The sequence below is a fragment of the Carlito syrichta genome, unplaced genomic scaffold (genome assembly GCF_000164805.1).
Source record: "Carlito syrichta isolate Samal-C Ts95f unplaced genomic scaffold, Tarsius_syrichta-2.0.1 Scaffold311720, whole genome shotgun sequence".
Classification (NCBI taxonomy): domain Eukaryota; kingdom Metazoa; phylum Chordata; class Mammalia; order Primates; family Tarsiidae; genus Carlito; species Carlito syrichta.
Window position 1 is genome coordinate 3,361 of NW_007255816.1, and position 932 is coordinate 4,292.

General features: G+C 61.7%; 1 protein-coding gene across 1 annotated transcript in view; it reads right to left on the bottom strand.

Moving 5' to 3' along the window:
* Positions 1 to 932, bottom strand: part of CERS4 (ceramide synthase 4) — a gene marked incomplete at its 3' end in the record, with an annotated part of 9,736 nt that overhangs the window by 3,324 nt on the left and 5,480 nt on the right. Inside the window, exon 2 of the mRNA XM_008068998.2 lies at positions 204 to 401. Within this exon, the coding sequence (XP_008067189.2) occupies positions 204 to 401 (198 nt within the window). The remainder of the gene's footprint in view (positions 1 to 203; positions 402 to 932) is intronic.

A 932-nucleotide genomic window follows, 5' to 3' on the forward strand; every position in this document is an offset into this window, starting at 1 on the left:
ATCTCTCGGGGAGCCTGGGAGGGGCGGGGCCTCGTCTCCTGGAGAGGGTGGGAGGGGCGGAGCCTCGTCTCCCAGGAAGCCTGGGTGTGGGGGGGCGGAGGGTCTCCGTTCCCAGGGAGGCTGGGGGGCGGGGCCTCATCTCCGCAGACTTGGCATCCAGGTGGAGTGGAGGGGAGGGGCATGGTGGTGGTGCCAGCGGCCACCTTGGCTTCCCCTGCCACAACAAGTTGGCCATCCATAGGGCGGCCATGCGGGCCAATGGGGGTGGGAGGGAGGCTCTCACCTCCTTGGGTCTCCGTCCCTCCGTGAGGAAGTATTTCTCCAGGGTGGCGTTGGGCTTCACCTGCCTCCTGGTCTGGCTCGGCACTCCCAGCCACCGGCTCAGGGGGAGGCCGACAAATCTGGGTGCAAGGGAGACAGAGCCCATCAGCGCAGGGGAGAAGGGAAAGAGCTGTGTATGTGTGTGTAGGGGTGCAACAGGCTGCCGGTGGGGCAACTGAGTCTTGGGGGCAACGTCACTGGCCAAGAGAGCACAGCAGTACATGAAAGGGTAAGAGTTGGGATCTAAGCTGGGCACGGCGGCTCACATCTATAATCCCAGCACTTTGGGAGACTGAGGTGAGAGGATTGCCTGAGTCCACGGGTTCGAGACCAGCCTGGGCAACTTGGTGAGACCTCACTTCTACAAAAAATAAATATTAGCTGGGCATGGTGGCGCACGCCTGTAGTTCCAGCTATTTGGAAGGCTGAGGCAGAAGGATCGCCGGAGCCCAGCAGTTCGAGGCTGTGGTAGCTGTGAGCATGCCACTGCACTCCTCCAGCCTGGGCAACAGACTGAGACTCAACTCAAAAAAAAAAGAAAGCCAGGCTCGGTGGCTCAGCCTGTAATCCTGCGCCTTTGGGAGGCTGAGGTGAGCGGACTGCCTGAGCCC